This window comes from Pseudophryne corroboree, chromosome 5 (assembly GCF_028390025.1).
Source record: "Pseudophryne corroboree isolate aPseCor3 chromosome 5, aPseCor3.hap2, whole genome shotgun sequence".
NCBI classification, from domain to species: Eukaryota; Metazoa; Chordata; class Amphibia; order Anura; family Myobatrachidae; genus Pseudophryne; species Pseudophryne corroboree.
Window position 1 is genome coordinate 449,902,669 of NC_086448.1, and position 22,439 is coordinate 449,925,107.

General features: G+C 42.6%; 1 protein-coding gene across 3 annotated transcripts in view; it reads right to left on the reverse strand.

Moving 5' to 3' along the window:
- CTNNAL1 (catenin alpha like 1) overlaps window positions 1-22,439 on the reverse strand; it is a 560,796-nt gene that overhangs the window by 134,876 nt on the left and 403,481 nt on the right. For all 3 annotated transcript variants that reach the window (XM_063922923.1, XM_063922925.1, XM_063922924.1), the window contains exon 8: window positions 175-261. In XM_063922923.1, coding sequence (XP_063778993.1) covers window positions 175-261 — 87 coding nt within the window. The remainder of the gene's footprint in view (window positions 1-174; window positions 262-22,439) is intronic.

Consider the following 22,439-nt stretch of genomic DNA (forward strand, 5'->3'; position numbering starts at 1 on the left):
GTGGTAACCTTGGGCTTTAATGCCTGGTCCTATTGTATTCCAGACACTTTTTCACCAGAGATCCTTCTTAAATAACGTCCATTAAATTAACGCGTTAACACATAGAATCTGTGATGAGGTCAAGGACCTAAGTGTTAACAGGGTTGCTGCACACAATAAAAGCATAAAACTTACTTCTCGTTTCAGTTCTGTAATGCATTGACATGTTTTCAGTATAGCCAACTCCAAGTCTTCCATAACATCTTTTGTCTTTTGGGCTTGCTGCAGATTATAAAGAAAAAAAATATTCTGTAAACACATCATCAATCTTGCTTATGTGAAAGTCAACAGATAAAGGGGGAAAGATGTATTAAGCCTTGGAGAGAGATAAAGTACTAACAAGTTCCTGTCGTTTTACAGGATTTGAGGAACATGTGCTAAGCCTTGGCGAGAGATAAATAGGATGGAAATATAGTACCAGCCAATCAGAGCCATGTTACAGGCTGTGTTTGAAAAAGGACAGTTAAGAGTTGATTGGTTGGTAATTTATCTCTCTCCAAGGCTTAGTACATCTGCTCCCTGTGTTAGAAGTTAGAAGCGGACTGGTTGGTACTTTCTCTGTCTCCACGGCTTCATACATCCCCCACAAAGTAACCATATAAGAGGCCCATTTATCAAGACGTTTTAGCTATTTAAAAGTCGTTGCATATGGTAAATGATGCTACAGCCAACACATGATAGGAGCTGATTGGCTGGATCACCGTTTATGTATCTTAGAGGTCTATTTACTAAGCTTTGGATGGAGATAAAGTCGCTGTATATAAAGTACCACCCAATCAGCTTCTATCTGTCATTTTTCGAACACAGACCTGTGACATGGCAGTTAGGAGCTGATTGGCTGGTACTTTATCTCCAGCGACTTTATCTCCATTCAAGGCTTAGTAAATAGACCCCTTAGATAGATAATCTTATTTATATAGCACTAATTATAAGTTTCTATTACTTCTGTCTCTTAAATCTATATTCAGTGACAATTCATACAGGGAAATATTTCTCAATCTATTTGGTGAAAGCTTACAAACTCACAAACTGCATTCACATTTCCTTATAATGTTACAGCACAGAACACATTAATGTTTCGGAGACCTTCAATTAGAGAGCAGATGCATCATTTACGGTTCTTCTGCCCAGTTCACTCTAAGCATGGAGCTACCACATTTAAAAAAAAAAAAAACAATTGTTCACTGACTTTAATATTAATTAAGCGAAATAAGCTTTTTCTATTTTTTTCCTTGATTTATAAAGAGATGAGTTGCTCTATTTTGCATGGCTCCATTTATTTGGCAAAGCATTCTATGTATTTTATTACTATGGCGTACTAAAATGATGACCAATATAATGCTTTTTGACCATAATAAATCGTAATGTGATATTACAAGTTAGTTTGTAAAATTAAACCTTGCTACATAGAAGCCAAAGTAAACCAAATAAAATTACTAAGAATACTAAGAATAATTCCTTTGATACCCAAGTATATAAAATATAATAGGATTTTAATACCTACCGGTAAATCCTTTTCTCTTAGTCCGTAGAGGATGCTGGGGACTCCAAAAAGGACCATGGGGTATAGACGGGATCCGCAGGAGACATGGGCACACTATAAGACTTTGAATGGGTGTGAACTGGCTCCTCCCTCTATGCCCCTCCTCCAGACTCCAGTTAGAGAACTGTGTCCAGGGAGACGGACATTTCGAGGAAAGAATTTATTGTTTAAACATGGTGCGTGTCATACCAGCTCACACCTCGAACATGCCGCAGAACGTGGCATTCAACAGAACACCAGCCGACGGCATGAAAAATATACAGCAAATATGCTGACCGAAAATGTAACACAACCTGTGTGTAAACACGACCAATAATCGCATACCGCATGCCATGCATGAATAACGTCAGCAACCGACTTGACTGAAAAGAAACACCACATGAGTGTAACCACCAATAGCTGCAGATACAGTACGCACTGGGACGGGAGCCCAGCATCCTCTATGGACTAAGAGAAAAGGATTTACCGGTAGGTATTAAAATCCTATTTTCTCAGACGTCCTAGAGGATGCTGGGGACTCCAAAAGGACCATGCGGTTTATACCAAAGCTCCAGACCGAGCGGAAGATTGAGGACGACTCTGCAGCACCGATTGAGCAAACATGAGGTCCTCATCAGCCAGGGTATCAAACTTGTAGAACTTAGCAAAAATGTTTGAACCCGACCAAGTAGCTGCTCGGCAAAGTTGAACCGCCGAGACTCCACGGGCATCTGCCCAAGAAGAGCCCACCTTCCTGGTAGAATGGGCCTTCACCGACTTTGGTAATGGCAATCCAGCCGTAGAATGAGCCTGCCGAATCGTATCACAGATCCAGCGTGCAACAGTCTGCTTAGAAGCAGGAGCATACAGGATAAACAGAGCCTCTGTTTCCCCAATCTGTGCCGTTCTGGTGACATAAATATTCAAAACTCTGACTACATCGAGAGACTTCGAATCAGCCAAAACTTCAGTAGCCACAGGCACCACAATAGGTTGGTTTATGTGAAACGCAGAAACCACTTTCGGCAGAAATTGTTGCCGAAATCTCAATTCCGCTCTATCCACATGGAAGATCAAATAGGGCTCTTGTGAGACAAGCCCGCTAATTCCGACACCCGCCTTGCGGACACCAAGGCCAACAGGATGACCACTTTCCAAGTGAGAAATTTTAACTCAACCTTTCATAAAGGTTCCAACCAGTGTGACATAAGAAACTGCAACACCACGTTAAGGTCCCATGGTGCCACTGGGGGCACAAATGGAGGTTGCATGTGCAGCACCCCTTTCACGAAAGTCCGAACTTCTGGAAGGGTGGCCAATTCTTTTTGAAAGAAAATTGATAAGGCCGAAATCTGCACTTTAATGAAGCCTAACTTTAGGCCTGCACCCACCTCTGCTTGCAAAAAATGGAGAAAACGACCCAGCTGAAATTCTTCCGTAGGAGCCTTCTTGGATTCACACCAAGACACATACTTCCTCCCTTCCTAGCCTGAAGCAAAGTGGGAATGACTTCACCGGAAATACCCTTTCGGGCTAGGATATGGCGTTCAACCGCCATGCCGTCAAACGCAGCTGCGGTAGTCTAGATACACGCCCGGTCCTAGCTGTAACAGGTCCTCTCGTAGATGAAGAGGTCAGGGATCTTCTATGAGTAAGTCTTGAAGATCTGGATACCAAGCCCTCCTTGATCAGACCGGAACCAAGAGGATCGCTTGAACCTTTGTTCTTCTTATGTTTATCACCTTCGGAAAGAGCGAAAGTGGAGGGAACACATAGACCGACCGAAACACCCACGGTGTCACGAAGGCGTCCACTGCTATTGCTTGAGTGTCCCTTGACCTGGAACAATATCCCTGAAGTTTCTTGTTGAGGCGAGACACCATCATGTCTAATTGAGGAATTCCCCAAAGACTTGTCACTTCTGTGAAAACTTCTTGATGAAGACCCCCACTCTCCTGGATGGAGATCGTGTCTGCTGAGGAAGTCTATTTCTCCGTTGTCTGCACCCGGAACGAAGACACGCTAATAGAGCGTTTACATGCCTTTCCGCCCAGCGGAAAACTTTTGCGGCTTCTGCCATTGCCGCTCTGCTCCTCGTTCTGCCCTAGTGGCTTACTTACGCCACTGCTGTTAAGTCATCTGACAGAATTAAGACGGGCAGATCGCGAAGAAGATGTTCCGGTGTAAATAGCTCTTAACTCAAGAATGCTTATTGCAGACAAGCTACCCAGCTTGATCTTTTCCCCTGGAAATTCTTCCCCTGGAAAGACTGCTCCCCAGCCTCAGAGACTTGTATCCATGGACACCAGGATCTAATCCTGGATCCCGAACCTTCGTCCCTCTAGGAGGTGAGAACTGTGAAGCCACCACAGGAGAGATATCCTGGTCCTGGAAAATAGGAATATTTTCCGGTGTATGTGCAAGTGAGACCTGGACCACATGTCCAACTGGTCCTGCTAAAACCACTCTGGCATTTAACCTGCTCACCATATGGCCTCGTAGGCCGCAACCATCATCTTCATCAACGGAACGTATTGATGGGTTTACACTGTTGAAAATTTGATCCGACTCTGGATCCTCAGATCTCTTTCCACAGGAAAAAACAACTCTCAGCAGTTCAGTATCTAATCTTATTCCCACCTCCGACCTCTGCGTCGTAGGGATCAACAACGATTCTCTGTTGAAGAACTGTCAGAGAGAAACAACGATTTGTACCACTTGTTTCTTGACCTCGCTGTAGTCAGGAGAGCGTCCCAGTACAGAATAATAATGGCTCTTACTATTGAAGGAAAACCATCATACTGCCATCACTCCGGTGAAATGGCAATGACAATCCTGAATAGCAAACCCAGGTAAGCTTAATGCGGATGAAACCGCCTTTAAACCCTCTTCTTCTTTTACAGGTTGGAGATCCCTGCCCTGAGAGATTCCATCTTGTAGTTCAACTTCTTAAGTAGAAATCTTTTTTGGGATTGTTCTGACCAAGCTGTCCGGGCTCAGAAGCACGAAAAAGCTTGAACAACAGCTTCTTCTTTTTTTTTCTTTTTTTTTTTGTGACAGAGACAGCAGGACAATGTCCTGATCCTGGCCCAACTCTTGTATGGCGTTGCATACTACCTCCCCGTCCAGAGGAGAATCGGTAAGATTTATTTGAAAAAACAGTGAGGGGAAACATCTGGACACTGCAGTATGTCCCTCTTTGGACTCTATTCTTAACTCACTGGTCCAAGTCCATTCCAGGACTGACTGAAGAGTATTAGACGAGTTCCCACTGGTGTGGGCTCCAGCAAGATAGACCCAGCGACATGCGGTGGATGTGGTAGAAACAGAGAACGATATCTGCTTCTGCGAACTTGAAAAAGGTTGCAGAACTCTTACCTTTTTCACCTTCCTCTACCTGCAACTAAGGGGAAAAAAACGGTATCCAACCGGTCCAATGACTGCATCCTACAAAAAAATGCATCACCAACCTTTTGTGAGGGACATAGGTCAAGAGGGTAGACTTACCATTGGTACCTGCCGAGATCAACTTAACAAAGCCATCCCCAAACCAGGTTACACCTTCCTAGGTAAGATACTCCAGTATTCCTCAGAGGCAGCCTCAGCAAGCCCTTGGTGAATCCACAATGCCCTCCTAGTCGAGAGGGCCATGGAAGTGGCCCGCGAACCCCAGAGGGCCATACCTCTTGTAGTCGCACGGCAGCATGCTGCGATGTTCTAGATAAGACCCAACTTAAGGAATATCCCCACTCTCTCTAGGGTAATTTTATCGGATGCCAAGGTAACCGACCATTCCTGAATACAAGCACTCCCCCATGCGTATGTAATGCAAATATTACCAAGCATATAATTTAAATATCACTTAGCTTCCTGTATACGATCCTTTGTGACAGGGCCCCAGTGCAGACCAGGGGTTGACTCTCACTTTATTCTATCCACAGCGGGAAAAGAATACTCTGACTCCTCGTGAGGATTTGAGACCATCTCGTCAGGCTGACCTATAGCTTTATCAACAGAGCGACCAGCACATGAGAAGGAATAGCTTTACTTCAGCATTCATTAGAAAACGTAATATGAATATACATATTTAAATATACATATGGACACATATCTATATATACATCATACATATATATATATATATATATATATATAATGTCAGGAACAGCAAGGTCCCTAGTGACATTAATGTGTTCTGCATGTATATGAACATGTACTGAATGCCAATGTTGTGGATCTAACCATGAAACATTATAGTCGACATAAAACATAGTATTCGTCGACAACAGGGAGTAGTAACCGGGCAAAATAATATTCTTGCAACCCCCGAGGGGTCTGAGGGAAATATCAATGCAACCGTACCATACATACATATATATACATATATATATATATATATATATATATATATATACATACATACATATATATATATATGTATATATACATATATATATATATATATAGAAGATGGAAGGCGGCACTCAGGAGACTTACTTGAGAAAGTAGAAAACGTGCTTTTAATGGGTGACGTTTCGGGAGACGCACTCCCTTCTTCAAGACACAGCAATACTGCTGAAGAAGGGAGTGCGTCTCCCGAAACGTCACCCATTAAAAGCACGTTTTCTACTTTCTCAAGTAAGTCTCCTGAGTGCCGCCTTCCATCTTCTATATACTGAGCTTGTTTGCTTAAGGAGGGCACCGGAGCCAATACCCTGTGGGGGGAAGGAGTGCCAGACCAAGGACACTGTCATATATATATATATATATATATATATATATATATATATATACATATATATACATATATATATATATATATATATATATATATACATACACACACACACACACACACACACACACACACAGGTATCGGATATTACATAATCATGTTAATTTACACCCAGTTATAATAGTTGGTGCCAACAGGGTCACCCACATACGACTGTGTCTCCCATACAGTGTTTACTTTAGAAAAGCATACAATTACTGACACTTCATCTCCTGAATCAAGTACCATCAGGAGTCGGCAATGCCGAAAGAGGGATTCCCATAGCTGTTTTCGGCAGAGCACTCACACATGTCGACACACGTGTACTAAAACACCCACTGACATCGCTTATATTGGGTAGCTCCCATTATCTGACAGGGAAAACACAGACCTTTCAACAACTCAATAATCACACGCTCATTAATATATATATAGTGCTGCTTATGAACCTGCAGTGCACTAACAACTGTGCCCCCCCTCGTTTTACACTGTTAGTAGTTCTACAGTGTTTTTGGCAGGGCCAGCATCTCTGTGAGGAGAAAATGGCGCTGAATAGAGTTGTGAGGGCTAAGCCACGCCCCCTTCTAGGCGCGCTTCAGTCCCGCTAATTTTTTACCTTTTTATACTGGCGGGGGTCAGTATAAAGTGCCTATGCACTGCATACCTCTTTGCCAGGCATTTATATGAGGTATTATTGCTGCCCAGGGCGCCCCCCCTGCGCCCTGCACCCTTGTAGTGCCACTTGTGTGTGGGAGCAATGGTGCGCAGCGCGACCGCTGCACAGTACCTCTGAGACTCTGAAGTCTTCTGACGTCACTGAAGTCTTCTGTTCTTCTAATACTCACCCGGCTTCTTTCTTCTGGCTCTGTGAGGGGGGTGACGGCGCGGCTCCGAGAACGAGCAGCTAGGCGAACCAAGTGATCAGACCCTCTGGAGCTAATGGTGTCCAGTAGCCTAAGAAGCAGAGCCTTGAAACTCACAGAAGTAGGTCTGCTTCTCTCCCCTCAGTCCCACGATGCAGGTAGCCTGTTGCCAGCAGGTCTCCCTGAAAATAACAAACCTAACAAAGTCTTTTCAGAGAAACTCAGGAGAGCTCCCCTAGTGTGTGTCCAGTCTCTCTGGGCACAGAGTCTAACTGGAGTCTGGAGGAGGGGCATAGAGGGAGGAGCCAGTTCATACCCATTCAAAGTCTTATAGAGTGCCCATGTCTCCTGCGGATCCCGTCTATACCCCATGGTCCTTTTGGAGTCCCCAGCATCCTCTAGGACATCTGAGAAATTTTGTTATTGGTCAGTTGGAGTTTACATGAAACAACTGTCATGTTAGGCAATTCCCCTTTTTCAAGAGAGCTGCATAATTTCTGGGTTCCATTTCCACAGTGTTACACTGGGCGCTTTTCCTACTTTTTTTTATATGAAATTTACTGGAACATAAAAATATGGTAGAGTTTTTAAACGTTTTTATTATTTCACTGTCCAAACAGCCTTTAAAGTAATGGTGTCCCAGTTCATGTTATGCCCTATAGTTGTGTCTTGGTTCCCATTACATCATACAGGGGTGAGGATTAAAAGAGCGACAATGTCTAGACAGACAGTCAATAGGTCGACACCATATGGTTGACAGTCATTATGTCGAACGTTAAATGGTCAACACTGACTTTGGCTGACAGGGTCAAAAGGTCGACATGTTAATTGTCAATCCAAAGGTCAACACATGCTTTTTTTGTTATTTTAACCTAAATCTAACCCTCCCTTAAGTGCCTAACCCTAATCATACCCTACCGCAGCCTAACCCTAACCATCCCCTCCAACTCCTAAGCCTAACCCTCCCCCCAACCCCTAAAAATCATGAAAAATCATATGTCGACCTTTTGACCCTTTCAGCCATTTAACTGTTGACCTTTTTGGCTGTCTATTTACGGACTATCTCTCATCCATATATCTCATACAGTGCCCTCAGTTCACCTTATGCTACACAGTAATTAAGGGTCAATTCGGCATAGCTAGTAGACAATTTATTACTGAGGTGCAGTTGAGTCAGGCCCCAGAGGTGGAACCCCTAAGCCTCTTGGCCACATAGCTACAGCTACACCCATGGATAGATATGTACCAAATAACCAGCCTATATAAAAAATTAGGGGAGTTCACCGGCCACTTTTCGTGTTTTGTATCTGGATCTTTCTTCGTGTTTTGGATCTGTATTTTTTTTTTTTAAAAAGCATAAAAACAGCTAGTCACAGAATGTTTTTTTTTTTTATTCCTATGCTATTATTAACCTCAATAACAATCATTTCCACTCATTTACAGTCTATTCTGAACACCTCACAGTATTGTTTTTAGGCCAAAAGATTGTACCGAGGTAGCTGGTGGACTATGCTAAGCGACACAAGTGGGTGGCACAAGCACGTGGCCCAGCTAGGAGTGACACTGCAGTGGCATACAGGATGGCAGATTTAAAAAATAGGCCCCAAACAGCACATCATGCAAAGAAGAAAAAGAGATGCAATGAGGTAGCTGGATGGCTAAGCTAAGCGACACAAGTGTGTGGCACAAACACCTGACCCATCTAGGATTGACACTGCAGTGGCAGACAGGATGGCAGATTTTAAAACATAGGCCCCAAAACAGCACATCATGCAAAGAAGAAAAAGAGATGCAATGAGGTAGCTGGATGGCTAAGCTAAGCGACACAAGTGTGTGGCACAAACACCTGACCCATCTAGGATTGGCACTGCAGTGGCAGACAGGATGGCAGTTTGAAAAATTAGGCCACAAAGAGTAGATAATGCAAGGAAAAAAAAAGATTTGCAAGATGGAATTGACCTTGGGCCCTCCCACCCACTGTTATGTTGTAAAAACAGGACACGCACACTTTAACAAACCAATCATTTCAGCGCCAGGGTCTGCCACACGACTGTGGCTGAAATGATTGGTTCGTTTGGACCACCACAAAACAAGCTGACAATGCTCCAAAGAGCATATAATGCAAAGAAAAGAGGTGCAAGCTGGAGTTGCCCTTGGGCCCTCCCACCCACCCACCCTTATGTTGTATAAACAGGACACGCACACTTTAACAAAACAATTATTTCAGCGACAGGGTCTGCAATATGACTGTGGCTGAAATGATTGGTTCGTTTGGGCCCCCCACAAAATAAGCTGGCAATTAACCTGTCCCTGCACAAACTGGCTCTACAGAGGCAAGATGTTGTCTTCATCGACCGATTCCTTACCCCCTTCAGTGTTGTGTACATCCTCACTGAGTATTAATACGCCGCTGGAATCCACCACCACAGGTCCCTCGGTACTTTCTGGAGGCTTGTCTTCCCGGAAGAATTGATAATTAATTTTGATGAACATCATCTTCTCCACATTGTGTGGAAGTAACCTCCTACGCTTATTGCTGACAAGGTTACTGGCTGCTCTAAAAACTCTTTCGGACTAAACACTAGAGGGAGGGCAACTTTGGTAAAATAATGCCAGTTTGTACAGGGGCCTCCAAATTGCCTCTTTTTCCTGCCAGTACAGGTACGGGCTCTCTGACATGTCTACATGGATGCTGTCACCGATGTAATCCTCCACCATTCTTTCAATGGTAACAGCATCAAATGCAGTGACAGTAGACATGACAGAAATTGTTGGCAGGTCTTCAGTCCGGACCAGATGTCCAAAGTTGGTCCTGTCTTCCCTACATCACCGCCAGTGGGTTGGTTAGGGATCGGATATCTAAGTTGTTTCCTGACAGCCCCACTTGTGGGAGAAAATTAAGAAGGAGCTGTTGAAGTCACGTTCCGCTTCAGCTGACCGTGTTTTCACAAGCAGGTTTTGCACCTCTGCAGGCTTGTGTCCGCTGAAAAGAGAGACACCACGTTGGCTTTAAACCTAGGATCGAGCACGGTGGCCAAAATGTAGTGCTCTGATGTCAACAGATTGACCACACTCGGATCCTGGCAAAGCGAATGAAGGGCTTCATCCTCAAGTCCCACATACCGAGCGGAATCGCTCCATCTTAGCTCCTCCTTCCAGCTGTTTCTGCAAAAGCCTGATGAGGGGAATGACCTGACTCAAGCTGGCAGTGTCTGAATTGACTTCACGCGTGGCAAGTTCGAAGGGTTGGAGAACCTTGCACAACACGAAAATCAATCTCCACTGCACTTGAGTCAGGTGCACACCCCCTTCTTTACCCATGTCATAGGTGGTTGTATAGGCTTGAATGGCCTTTTGCTGCGCCTCCATCCTCTGAAGCATATAGAGGGTTGAGTACCACCGCATTTCAACCTCTTGCTTCAGGTGATGGCAGGGCACGTTCAAGAGTGTTTACTGGCGCTCCAGTCTTCAGCACGCAGTCGCTGAATGGCGAAAGTGTCACAAAATTTTTCGGCCCACCAAAAGCATCTCCTGCCTGGGCCTGTCATCTCTCAAAAAATGCTGCAGCACCAAATTTATTGTGTGAGCAAAACATGGGACATGCTGGAATTTGCCCTGATTTAATGCCCGCACAATATTGGTGGCGTTGTCTGGTATCACAAATCCCCAGGAGAGTCTAAGTGGGGTTTCCTCAGTTTCTCTAAGAGGTTGTTGGCGGGTGTGCCTCTTACTGAAACCAGTGAAAACTGCGTAGCCTACCTTGGAATGAGCTGGCATTTCTGAGATCCTGCTACTGGTGCCGCTGCTGTTGATGCTGCGCAAGGCGATACATCTACCCAGTGGGCTGTCACAGTCGTATTGTCCTTAGTCTGCCCTGTTCCACTTGTCCACATGTCCGTGGTTAAGTGGACAGTGGGTTCAACTGCATTTTTTAGGACACGGAGGACACTTTTTCCGATGTCTCTGTACATTCTCGGTATCGCCTGCCTAGTGAAGTGGAATCAAGATGGGATTTGGTACCGGGGACACACTACCTCCCATCAGTTGTCTAAATCCCACTGCACTTAAGGCGGATACCGGACATACATCTAACACCAACATAGCTGTCAAAGCCTCAGTTATCCACTTTGCAACAGGATGACTGCTGTCGTACTTCATCCTCCTCGCAAAGGACTGTTGGTCAATTGCCTAGCGAAAGTAGTGGTGGTGTTCCAATTTCCTATCCAGGATGATGAACGACTCCCAGCAGCAACAGTAGCAGTGGCAGCAGTAGGCGTAGCAATGCAGGATACTTCAGAGGAATCTCGGATAGAGAGGAGTCAGTCATGCCAGTGACATGGCCTGCAAGACCCTTGATTGGGGAGGAAAATGATGAGGAGGGAGTTGCTGGTGTGGTTTGCAGGTGGTTGTGTCACGATCCTGACTGTAGTTCTCGTATTTGGTGACTTACCCCTGCCATCTGTTCTGGATCCTGTGCCTTTTTGCTCACTGAGATAAACAGCATGCCAATACCATGAGTTTCCCGAGTTCTCTGCCTGGAAGGTAATAGTTAACGAGCTCAACCGGGGATGATCTTCTGTGTGAGTCTGAATTCAGCAATCTAAAGTTTGGCCTAAAAGGCCAGCTTCCTGTGTTTGCAGAAGTTCAGGCTTCAGTGTTCTCTCGGAGAAAAATAGGAAAGTGCCTCAAGTGGCGCAATGCAGCTATAGTACCTGATGGTTCAAAATAAATGTCACCACATTTAAAGACAAGAATAGATACAACAAAATATGAACCTTCTTAGTACACACAGCGCAAACAAAAAAGGGAAGGAAAAAAAATATTTTTTATACGTTCCTGATTGAATATGCAGGCTCAGATGTCTCTGTCCAACCTTCCAGATGAGTAGAATGCGACTTGTATAATTTCGATATGAAACGGAAAAAAATAAACAACCAATGTGTAGTATTTCACAACAATAAATAAATCAGAAAACAAGTCTTTGGCTGATCAGATATAGATATCCAGGTCCAGCGTACCCCACTCACTCAGTGATAGATGGATATATGCATATAAAGGTATCTTTATGCCATCCGATATCGTGTCTATTCACCGTTAGAGTGCGTTGTGAAGACCGATGGAAAGGGGAAAATTCATCTATGTATAGAGCGTACCCGATAACTCACAGGGAAAAGAGGGGTATGAAGTATGTAAAGGTTTCTTTCAAGTATTTCATTCAATTGTACACAGCGTACCCAGACTCACTCTTGATGATGTGGAATAATTCCTATCAAAGGTATCTTTTACTTGGTTTTCTTGGTAAATGGTTCAATCTTCCAGGTTATACGGTATATCCTCAATATTTTGAGCATAGAAAAATGGAGCAGAAAATAGAACCAATGTGTAGTATATATTGATTGATATAAAGATCTAATGCCTTAATTTCTTGATAAAATGCCAGATATAAGGTGCAGGGGGAGTAGTTTATACTAGACTCACATTAATTGGAGTAACACATTGAATGGTGTATTAGGCCTTATAACCAATTAATGCAAAGAGAGAGGCGTACCCCAACACTCACAGCAACACTACCGGTGATAAACACATCAAGGTATCTTTTACAAGAATGTAGATAATCTTCATATATTGCGTACCAAGACTCACATATGTAGAACAAATGCCGTTCCCATCAAGGTATCTTTTATACGATCAATCAGGTAAGTTCATTCCAGGTCGTAATTTTCCATAAAATTCAAAATTTATTGGGCTCCACAAACTCCACAGGGGAGTGTAACTCCTTGTAGTATAATCAACGCGTTTCGGTCTAATAGACCTTTATCAAGATGAACTGGAGTGTTCAGGAGTGAGATATTTATAGTACAGGTAGCCAATAGAAATGTACCAGGAAGTGATGTCATTAAAATAAAATTCTATGGATCCGGACTGATTATAATAACATTTGCCCACTAAACATTTTTATACATATATTTAAAAATATCTAAATCTGTCCTTGCTTTATTTTGGACAAGATTAAATAATCTGAAAATCACAGCTGTCAGCGCCGAGCGGAAGTTCCGGTCCTCCGGGGGTAGATGGGAAATGTAGTCCTACACTTCCCATCTACCCCCCAAGGACAGTTGTCCAGTTTTGGATAGAAATAATTCCACACCGAAGAGGTGGATTTTTTGGTCTTCTGCCCAGGCATGATCATGGACTTATTCATCCCATGGACAACAACTGTTGTCCCCCGGTGCCTGATTTAAACCAACCACATCACCATTAGAATCCTCCTCATCAACTTCCTCCTCAGCACCAGCTACATCCATATCCTCATCCTGGTGTACTTCAACAGTGACATCTTCAATTTGAATATCAGAAACTGGACTGTGGGTGCTCCTTCCAGCACTTGCAGAGGGTGTGCAAATGGTGGAAGGAGCCAGCTCTTCTCATCCAGTGTTGGGAAGGTCAAGCATCACAACCGCCGACACACTTGGACTCTCTTTGGGGATTTGTGATACCATCTTAGAACGCACAGTTCTTTGCTGTGCTTCTGTCAGCTTAACTCTTTTCATTTTTCTAGTGGGAGGATGAGTGCTTCCATCGTCATGTGAAGCTGAACCACTAGTCATGAACATAGACCAAGGCTTTAGCCGTTCCTTGCCACTCTGTGTCGTAAATGACATATTGGCAAGTTTACATTTCTCCTCAGACCATTTAAATTTATTTTTCTGGGTCATTTTACGGAACTTTGGCTTTTTGGATTTTACATGCTCTATACTATGTCATTGGGCATCAGCCTTGGCAGATGACATTGATGTCATTTCATTGTCTATGTCATGACTAGTGGCATCAGCTTCAGCACTAGGAAGAAGTGGTTCTTGATCTTTCCCTATTTTATCCTCCAAATTTTTGTTCTCCATTATTTTTCTGGAGTTATATAACAATATGCGGCACAGGAGAGCGTACCCCTAAACCACACACACACGGCAAAGCCTGTAAAAATTAATTGGATAATAACCCTTTTATTTTTGAGTTATTATAATAATATGCAGCACAGGAGAGCGTACCTCAACACCACACATGGAAAACCCTGTAAAAATTATTTGGATTAAATATTAATAACCCCTTTATTTGGAGTAAATAATAAACAGCACAGGACAGCACCGCTGGACTTATACGGCTGTACCGCTGGACTTATATGGCAGTACCGCTAGACTGGACTTATAGGTAGCACCACTGGACTTATGGCAGCATAGGACACCACCACTGGACTGATGCAGCACAAGACACCACCACTGGACTTATGGCAGCCCAGGACACCACCACTGTGACTGGACTGATGCAGCAGAAGACAGTATCACTGGAATGATACAAAAGAGCAGGTCGCAACCACACGTGCCACTTTCCCGCACAAACACTGAGGAGACACGTCCTCCCGCTGCACTCTCCAGAACTGGAGTAAAGATGGCAGGGCGGGAGGCGCAAAATATACACAGTCTGGATCTCGCGATTATCTGACACCAGGAAGATGACATTTTGCCTCGTTCTGGGAACAGAGTCTGGCGGGAAAACCCGAGCCGAACTCTGTTCCCGACACAGATCGGGGGTGTTCGGTGGGGTTTGGATTTCCAAAATCCGAACCCGCTCATCACTAATAAAAATGGGTTAAAACACAATTTCATTTCTTGCAATATATTTAGTCATATTAATCATGCATTAGGTTTTTAACAGCGGGCAAATAGATACATCTAAATGGCTTTATTCTTTAATATCAAACTGCACAACACAATCATATTATTATGTATATATTGCTATCAAAAAAATGTCATGTTATACAAAGTTTATTAAGCAGAAATACATTTTTGGAACATATTTTGCATGGTTATAAAACACATGGTGAGGATAGATCAAAGGCACCACTACGAACAATAATTAAAACAACTAAAAGCATAAAGATGACAAAGTGTTTAAACACAAATATACATCACTTGTTTCCTTAGGAGTTCTTTTCAAACCGCTATTTTCTTAGACCATGTCACAGATCCCAGGGTTCACATAAGAAAAAGAAAAATACAACACAATGGGTAGTAATGTTTGGAACAAATGAAATAGGGCTCTTTTTCTGGATAGCCACGGGACTATCGTGTCAAATTCCTTGATAGAAGACAAGGATAGTGTGGACACACCTTGAAAAAGACCCAAGAAGGTCGAAACGATGTTGGTGCTGACAGTCAGTGAGTTATTTTTACCCAGACAGCTGTGAATTTCTTTACCATCATTCCAAAGGTATGCAGGACTTGTTACCACGGGTGTAAGTCTGGAATTTCACCCATGTATGTCAAATTCATCAGACCATAAAACTTTTCCAGCAAACTACACATTGGGGGTCACGAAAGGATCGCAGAGCGGCTACAAAGTTTTTTTGTGCAGTTTCTGAGTAGCTCTAAACCTACTCAGCGCTTGCGATCACTTCAGACTTTTCTGTTCCTGTTTTGAAGTCACAAACATGCCCTGCGTTCGCCCAGCCATGCCTGCGTTTTTCCTGGCATGCCTGCGTTTTTACGAACACTCCCTGAAAACGGTCATTTGACACCCAGAAACGCCCACTTCATGTCAATCACTCTGCGGTTAGCAGTGCGACTGAAAAGCTTCGCTAGGCCCCGTGTGAAACAACATCGGCCGTTGTAATAGTACATCGTGCGTGCGCATTGCGCCACATACGCATGCGTAGAAGTGCCTTTTTTTGCCTCATCGCTGCATAGCGAACGAATGCCGCTAGGAATCAACTCGGAATGACCCCCATTGTAATATAATTGTGGAAGATTGCCAGACTGTAATTTTAAAATATAAATTTTTATTGTGGATTTTTTTGTGAAGAAATAAATGATTTTGATCTCTGAAGACGTGGCTCAACCCTGTTTAAATAAACCATTACATGTGGAACTCGTTATATTACGAAGTGAGTTTGGTACGCATATTTGAACCGAATATCCTCAGTATATTTGATGCCTATGTGAAGTTTTAAAGATACCTTTATATATATGTTCTTATCAATCTCTATGTGAGTTTTGATACGTCTATCTTCATTGCAAAGTGGTGGTGAGTCACTATCCTTATCTTCTATCAAGGAATTTGACACGATATGGGTTTTTCCGAATATTCACTGGACTATTTCATTTGTTCCAAACATTACTACCCATTGTGTTGTATTTTTCTTTTTTTGTTAGGTGAACCCTGGGAACTGTGACATGGTCTAAGAAAATAGCGGTTTGAAAAGAACTCCTAAGGACACAAGTGATGTATATTTGTGTTTAAACACTTTGTCATCTTTATGCTTTTAGTTGTTTTAATTATTGTTCGTAGTGGCGCCTTTGATCTATACTCACCGTGTGTTTTATAGTCTTGTATTCTATCTGTTTTTGGGCAGATTATTAGAGGATTTAGATTGGGCTGACACTTTAGTGTGCCAGAATTCACACATTCCTCAATCATATTTTGCATGGTATTTCGAAATAATAATAATAATCATAATAATAATAGGTTTCTGGAGATAGGATTCATACTGAGGTAGGTATGAGATTAAAACTATTTATTGTATTTGATCCAAAAAGTTTCAAGGAAAAATCTTAGTGCGCATATACTGAGCTGCTGGACACACCCCCTTCAAAAAAGGTTCCCACTCCCTTCACCCAAAGGTGCAAACAAAACAAATATTGAAGAAGGGGACTTATCCTGCGCTCCACAATGAGGTCACAGTCCAAAAGGCTTCTGGAGTTGATTGCAAACTCACATGAATCCCATAAAGGAAGAAAAGTGTATATAGTGACGTACAGTTTTAATCAAACATATCACAAGGTATTAACAATACATTAAAAATTCCATTGAAATAAATAGCAGCATGAGTAATAGCAGCATATATTTAAACAGCACAAATGCATGGACTGTAAAATGAGGAGCAGTGGGGAATTACCAGATGTTTAGAACTGTAGATACAGGTCAAAGTCAGCTCACGGGTTTTATTGGTGCAGGGAAACCCGGGAATCCCCTGTACCTCGCTGTACTGAAATGGTTGATCCACCGGTACTCCTCCGCTCACAGTCCTGCGTCCACCAGGACTGTGAGCGGAGGAGTACCGGTGGATCAACCATTTCAGTACAGCGAGGTACAGGGGATTCCCGGGTTTCCCTGCACCAATAAAACCCGTAAGCTGAGTTTGAACTGTATCTACAGTTCTAAACATCTGGTAATTCCCCACTGCTCCTCATTTTACAGTCCATGCATTTGTGCTGTTTAAATATATGCTGCTATTACTCATGCAGCTATTTATTTCAATGGAATTTTTAATATATTGTTAATACCTTGTGATATGTTTGATTAAAACTGTACGTCACTATATACACATTTCATCCTTTATGGGATTCGTGTGAGTTTGCAATCAACTCCAGAAGCCTTTTGGACTGTGACCTCATTGTGGAGCGCAGAATAAGTCCCCTTCTTCAATATTTGTTTTATTTATTATATTTGTTTACTAAAGCACATAAGTGACATTGATGGACAAAAGTAAATAAATAAACCTGAACACACATACACCAATATGAGTTTGTTGAACACATCATTCCAAAACAATGGGTATTAATATGGAGGTGGTCTACTTTTTGGCTATTCTAACAGACTCCACTCTTCTGTGGACACTTTCTACTAAATTTTGGGACAAAGCTTTAGGAATTCAGAACCATTCAGCCATAAGAGCAGTAGTCAGAATTCTCCGCAGGCTGATGAAGTGCTCCAAAACAAATGGCACAAAAAAATTTCTTTTGCACAGGGACATTGTCATGCAAGAACAGTAAAGGGCCTACCCCATACTGTTACCATAAAGTTGGAATTGTATGGTAGCATTATGACTTCTCTTCACTCAAAGTGGTCCATCAACTATGCAATGTACAGTAACAGCTTGCAAGCTTATCTTATTTTAATATAAATAAAAAAACAGAAGAACTGCTGTACAGTTGGTTGTAAATGGGTGTAGTGTATGGCAGAAAAAAAGCACACAAAATTAGCACATCTCAGCCCACATACTGAGCCATACACATCCCAAGACATGGACAGTTCCATACTGGCAGTATACGGACAAAATCACATCAGCCAGTATTTACATGGACCCCTGACCATTCACAAATAATGCATCTTTTTCCGGCATATACCTGATTTGATAGTGCTTGGAATTGTACAAACATGCCCTTACTATACTAGCCTACGTAAGCGTGCATAAGTGCCAGAATCTCACAAGACTGTACAAGTATCTATATGCTTTTTGCACATAAGAGACGCAATGTTGCCACGAGTACTCACTCTGCATTCACCGACAGTATGACCTGTTACAGTACTCCCCTTGCCATTATTGTTTGCAACTTTTTTAGTCATAAACAACTAAGGGGAAGGTAGATTGTGATTTAGCCACACAGCGTGGAAAGGATTACATTAGGTTTCCCATTCGCTTCAGCCAAGTAGTCCTAATGACCAGGTTTTTATAGATGGAAATAGTGAAGTTAACATGCTTAATTAAGCCAAGCAACTTGCATTTTTATAACAGAAAATAACATCCCTGCTGTCAACCTCTACCAAGCCAAAATTATCTGGATACAGAGGTAAAACTGTAATTTGTCCTGACCAAAAGGGAACACTCCGCTTCATCAGATTGCAGCTTTCTGTACAAGGCGATCATACTTCCTCAGCACGTTATAAACACATCTGTGGAGAGCAGAAACATACAGTACCTGCCAACTTTCTACGGCCACGTCGGGAGAGTCCTGGAGGGAACAAATCCTCTTCAATGAAGGGGGAGGGGGGGGGGGTGTATTATGCCCTTTTCTTGTCATTGTGACCCCTTGCCCTATTATTTAAAGTTGCTATTCTCTGCATTTTACAGTGGTAGATGGGTAGTGGAGGATGAGCCAACCTCCTGGCTGTCCACTTTAAACAAGTTAAATATAATTAAATATGTTTGTAGAACTACAAGTCTCAGCAAGTCCTGGCAAACACGGATTGCTTAGTCTATAAAACTACTACATGGTATAGGTATATACAAGTTTATTATATTTTCACATTATTCCTAGAGATGGCAAATGCATTTGTAAGAGTTTGCTGTCCCCAAAAGTACAGTGCAGCACTGCAGAAAATATATAATATAGTTCCAATTATACTACTGTACACAACAGTCATACATTTAACTTCCTTATTATTGTATCTTTCAATATGATTATATTAAGTTACCTAGAGTGATAATGAACATTTTCATTGTTTACATAGTGTAAGTAGGTTCTTCCTATACAAAACCCTGTTCTGCTGACACAGTTGTTGCCATGAAAACTAGCCGTTAGCAAGAGGTACTAAGAAAACCATTAGATATATCGAAATAATGGCACTTCAGATAAAGAAGAACGATAAAGGAAAAAATAAAAAGCAGACAGGGATACTGATCACAAGACCAGAGCTACTAATATAAGAAGTCTTAAAATGAAATGAGAACGGGTTCAGCAAGAAAACAGAAGACAACAGTCAAGGCAATAAGGCTTTGGACACACTGGTAAATGTCTGAACATTTAGTTCTGTTTGAATAAGGTGAATTCGCTCTTCCAAAACAAGGTGTGACTGTATCATGTTGGGGGCTTTTCACATCCCTAGGGGGCCTGACCTTAGAAGTGCTAGGCTACCCCCCCCCAGCCTCCTAGCCCTACAGTAAAATAATACCAGAAATCCTACAATCTAGCAGTAACCGTTACACACCTCCCGGTACCCTGCAGTGCTTACCCAAAATTAGTAGTCATAAGGAACTAGCCACTAGTCACCATCACAGAGGACCTGCCGTAACTACACACAACACCCAGAAGTGGTTCCACGTGCCAGTGAATGAGCCTGTGGATGGCAACGAATACTCTCCTACAACAAGAGCTACCCCCCACCCCCCGCACCTTAACCCTAACCCTCCTGTGTGGTGCCTAACCTCCCCCCCACACACACCTCTTCCCCCAGCCAAAATCTAACTGTCCCCACCGCAGCCTGACCCTAACCCTCCGCGGGGATGCCTAACCCCCCACCACAGGGCTTAAACCAAACTCCCCCCTTCCCGCAACCTAGCCCTAACCCTCCCCCACAGCCTAAACCTAAACTCCCAACCCCCCGTGCCTTACCTCTCCGACGTCCTGGCAGTAATTGATTGGGATTCCCGCTGTCCAGATACCAGCGTTGGCATTGCAATCATTGTTGGGATTCCGGCGCCGTTTTTTTGACTGCTGGGATCCCAACCGGTGAGATCCTGACTGGATCCCATTCAATAAGCTACGATAAAGTGTTAAGTTTTCAGGTGTTATGTTTTCTAGTGTTACCTTTTCGTGTCTATCGCCCAATACTTTCACTTATCGCCTCTTATTGGGTGTTAACTTATCATGCAATCCAATAAGAAAATGGGTCTAAGTACTTAAATTGGCACCTCATACAATCTTCAATTAATTTTCAATAGATTTTAAAGGTATTTCTCAATAGTTGTCCCAAATCCTATTAAGACCAGCAGTAGTCAGTATCGTCTGTATGGTCTCAAAGCCAAAAGCAGAGTGCACCCATATTAAGTCCTTAGAATTCTATGAATAGGAAATTGTACTACTAAGCAGCAGAATATAAATAAGAAAGCTTCATATATGCTTCTAATATAATGTACATATTATGGTGGTATGGATGGTGTAGTGGTTAGCATTACGCCTCACAGCACTGAGGTCATGGGTTTGATTCCCACCATGGCCCTAACTGTGTGGAGTTTGTATATTCTCCCCGTACTTGCGTGGGTTTCCTTCGGGTACTCCGGTTTCCTCCCACAATCCAAAAATATACTAGTAGGTTAATTGGCTCCCAACAAAATTAACCCTAGTGTGAATGTGTGTGTGTGTGTACATGTGATAGAGAATATAGATTGTAAGCTCCAGTGGGGCAGGGACTGATGTGAAAGGCCAAATATTCTCTGTAAAGCGCTGCGGAATATGTGTGCGCTATATAAATAACTGGTAATAAATAATAATAATAATAATAAATGGTGTTCATCTGAGAAGGGAAAATATTCCTGTCACCACAATTTGAAGGCTCATTTATTGGACAACTAACACCCCTGAAGAAGTCGCCATAAACTAAACGAGTTGGCGAAAAATATATATATATATATATATATATATATTTTTTTTTTGTAATGACATATAGTGTTATGTTGTATTGACATTGTACGATTAAGAAGGGAATGGGTATAAAAAATACCTGTGACTAATTGACATCGTTTTACATGTCCTAGAGAATGTTTGTGTAATACAAACTTTTACTTGCATTTTAAAATAAAGAAAATAATTTTATTTTTGGGTGTGATTATATATAAGGTGCCAGAGTATCCTCATTCGATAGTCACAATAGTAATAACTATTACATTTGAATACTCCTCAAAAAGTACCTATTTATATTTAATTTTGTAGGCCCATACTGGCAAGGGGCATTTTTGGGGGAAGTTATTTGCCCAGGTTATTTTAATTGAACAAGAAATAACATTGTTGTTGTTGGAATATACTACATTATTTAACAAATAGCGCATAAGGAAACCCCTTTTTATATACACTGCTCAAAAAAAATAAAGGGAACACTTAAACACAATGTAACTCCAAGTCAATCACACTTCTTTGAAATCAAACTGTCCACTTAGGAAGCAACACTGATTGACAATCAATTTCACATGCTGTTGTGCAAATGGAATAGACAACAGGTGGAAATTATAGGCAATTAGCAAGACACCCCCAATAAAGGAGTTGTTCTGCAGGTGGTGACCACAGACCACTTCTCAGCTCCGATGCTTTCTGGCTGATGGTTTGGTCTCTTTTGAAAGCTGGCGGTGCTTTCACTCTAGTGGTAGCATGAGACAGAGTCTACAACCCACACAAGTGGCTCAGGTAGTGCAGCTCATCCAGGATGGCACATCAATGCGAGCTGTGGCAAGAAAGTTTGCTGTGTCTGTCACCGTAGTGTCCAGAGCATGGAGGCGCTACCAGGAGACAGGCCAGTACATCAGGAGACATGGAGGAGGCCGTAGGAGGGCAACAACCCAGCAGCAGGACCGCTACCTCCGCCTTTGTGCAAGGAGGAACAGGAGGAGCACTGCCAAAGCCCTGCAAAATGACCTCCAGCAAGCCACAAATGTGCATGTGTCTACTCAAACGATCAGAAACAGACTCCATGAGGG